The sequence below is a fragment of the Pinus tabuliformis genome, chromosome 7 (genome assembly GCF_031772625.1).
Source record: "Pinus tabuliformis cultivar Carrire ecotype Pingquan chromosome 7, CPIR1, whole genome shotgun sequence".
NCBI classification, from domain to species: domain Eukaryota; kingdom Viridiplantae; phylum Streptophyta; class Pinopsida; order Pinales; family Pinaceae; genus Pinus; species Pinus tabuliformis.
Window position 1 is genome coordinate 15,904,309 of NC_142293.1, and position 1,330 is coordinate 15,905,638.

Genomic DNA, 1,330 nt, shown 5'->3' on the forward strand with positions numbered 1-1,330 from the left:
CATGTTTGGGTAGTAGCTTGGGAGCGAGGACTAATTGCGGGGAGAAAGAGCTCGTCTACGACGATCTAAAATGGAATCCCACTGCCTTTAGTGGAGGAGAGAGAGTAGAAAATAGTAGGGAACTGAGGGAGAAATGGAAGCAAGTGCGGGGAGGGGAGAGATCCCCTCCTACAAGAATATGACAAAGGGGGAATCAAGTAAGGAGCGGAACAAGATGGGACTGAGGGCAAACGATGGGAAAACCATGCAAAAGGAACCAGCTGGAAGACGAGACTAAGTGGAAAATGCCATCCAAGGGCATAGAAAAAACCCAGGTTTGTGATTCCGAACAATAAACTCGAAGAATACAGAAGCTATATGAAAGATTATGCTTTAATATGCAAGTTTGTAGGGTTTTGGCCGACTGAGAAAGACTTATCCAAGTGGATACAGCAGAAATGGAAACCGAAAGGACATGTAGAATTAAAACTGGGAGCCAAGGGGTTCTTCACAGTCATCTTCTCAAATGTAGAGGATAAAGAAAGGATTTTTGAAGGTGGCCCCTATTTCATGAATAATGCGGGTCTATTCATCCCACATTGGGAAGACTGTTATAACCCAGACACAGAGAAAATGTTAGCAGCACCAGTCTGGATCAGACTCTTTGGGCTTCCAATGGAATTTTGGGATCCGAAAATCTTAGAAGGAATAGGCAATGCAATAGGATCATTTGTGAAAGTAGCTGAATCCACCAAAAGAGGGAGGTACACATCTTACGCCAGGATTTGCGTGTATATGAATATAACTGAACCCCTCCCAGAATTTATTGAGCTGGAGTATCATGATGAGATCTGGCAACAACCAGTGGACTACGAACACATTCCATTCCGGTGCAGAAGATGCCACGAATATGGCCATCTCTACAGACAATGCCCTTTAAATAGAACAGAGGAACCAATAGACAGGAAGGAAAAGGCGATTCCCACACCTGAGGACGCAGGAAGGGAAGAAGAGGGTTTTCAAGAGGTACAAAACAAAATAAAGGCAAGAAAAAGATACCACAGAGACAAGAGTCCAGCAAAAGTATCCCCCTGGAGACGGAAAATAAGTTCAAAACCCTACAGGAAGAAGAAATAGAAATGGGAGAGAAGTAAGGAGGAACCAATGGAGTTATTAAATGAAGAGGAAAAAAAAAAGGAAACAGGACAAGGAGAAGAACCACAAGGAGGAGCAGGAGAGAAGGGCGAACAGACAGAGGAACAAATACAAATGGAGGTAGACTCCCAGAAAGTGAAAGGAGAGGAAGAAGAGCGCATAATGATAAAACTACTGCAGGAATGGAGATATTTGG

The 1,330-nt window shown here is 43.6% G+C and overlaps 1 protein-coding gene across 1 annotated transcript; it reads left to right on the top strand.

Moving 5' to 3' along the window:
• The first annotated feature begins 357 nt into the window (after positions 1 to 357).
• LOC149244906 (uncharacterized) lies at positions 358 to 1,116 on the top strand. The gene has a single exon (XM_089436584.1). The coding sequence runs from the start codon at positions 358 to 360 to the stop codon at positions 1,114 to 1,116; it is 759 nt and encodes a 252-aa protein (XP_089292710.1).
• Positions 1,117 to 1,330: the final 214 nt, after the last annotated feature.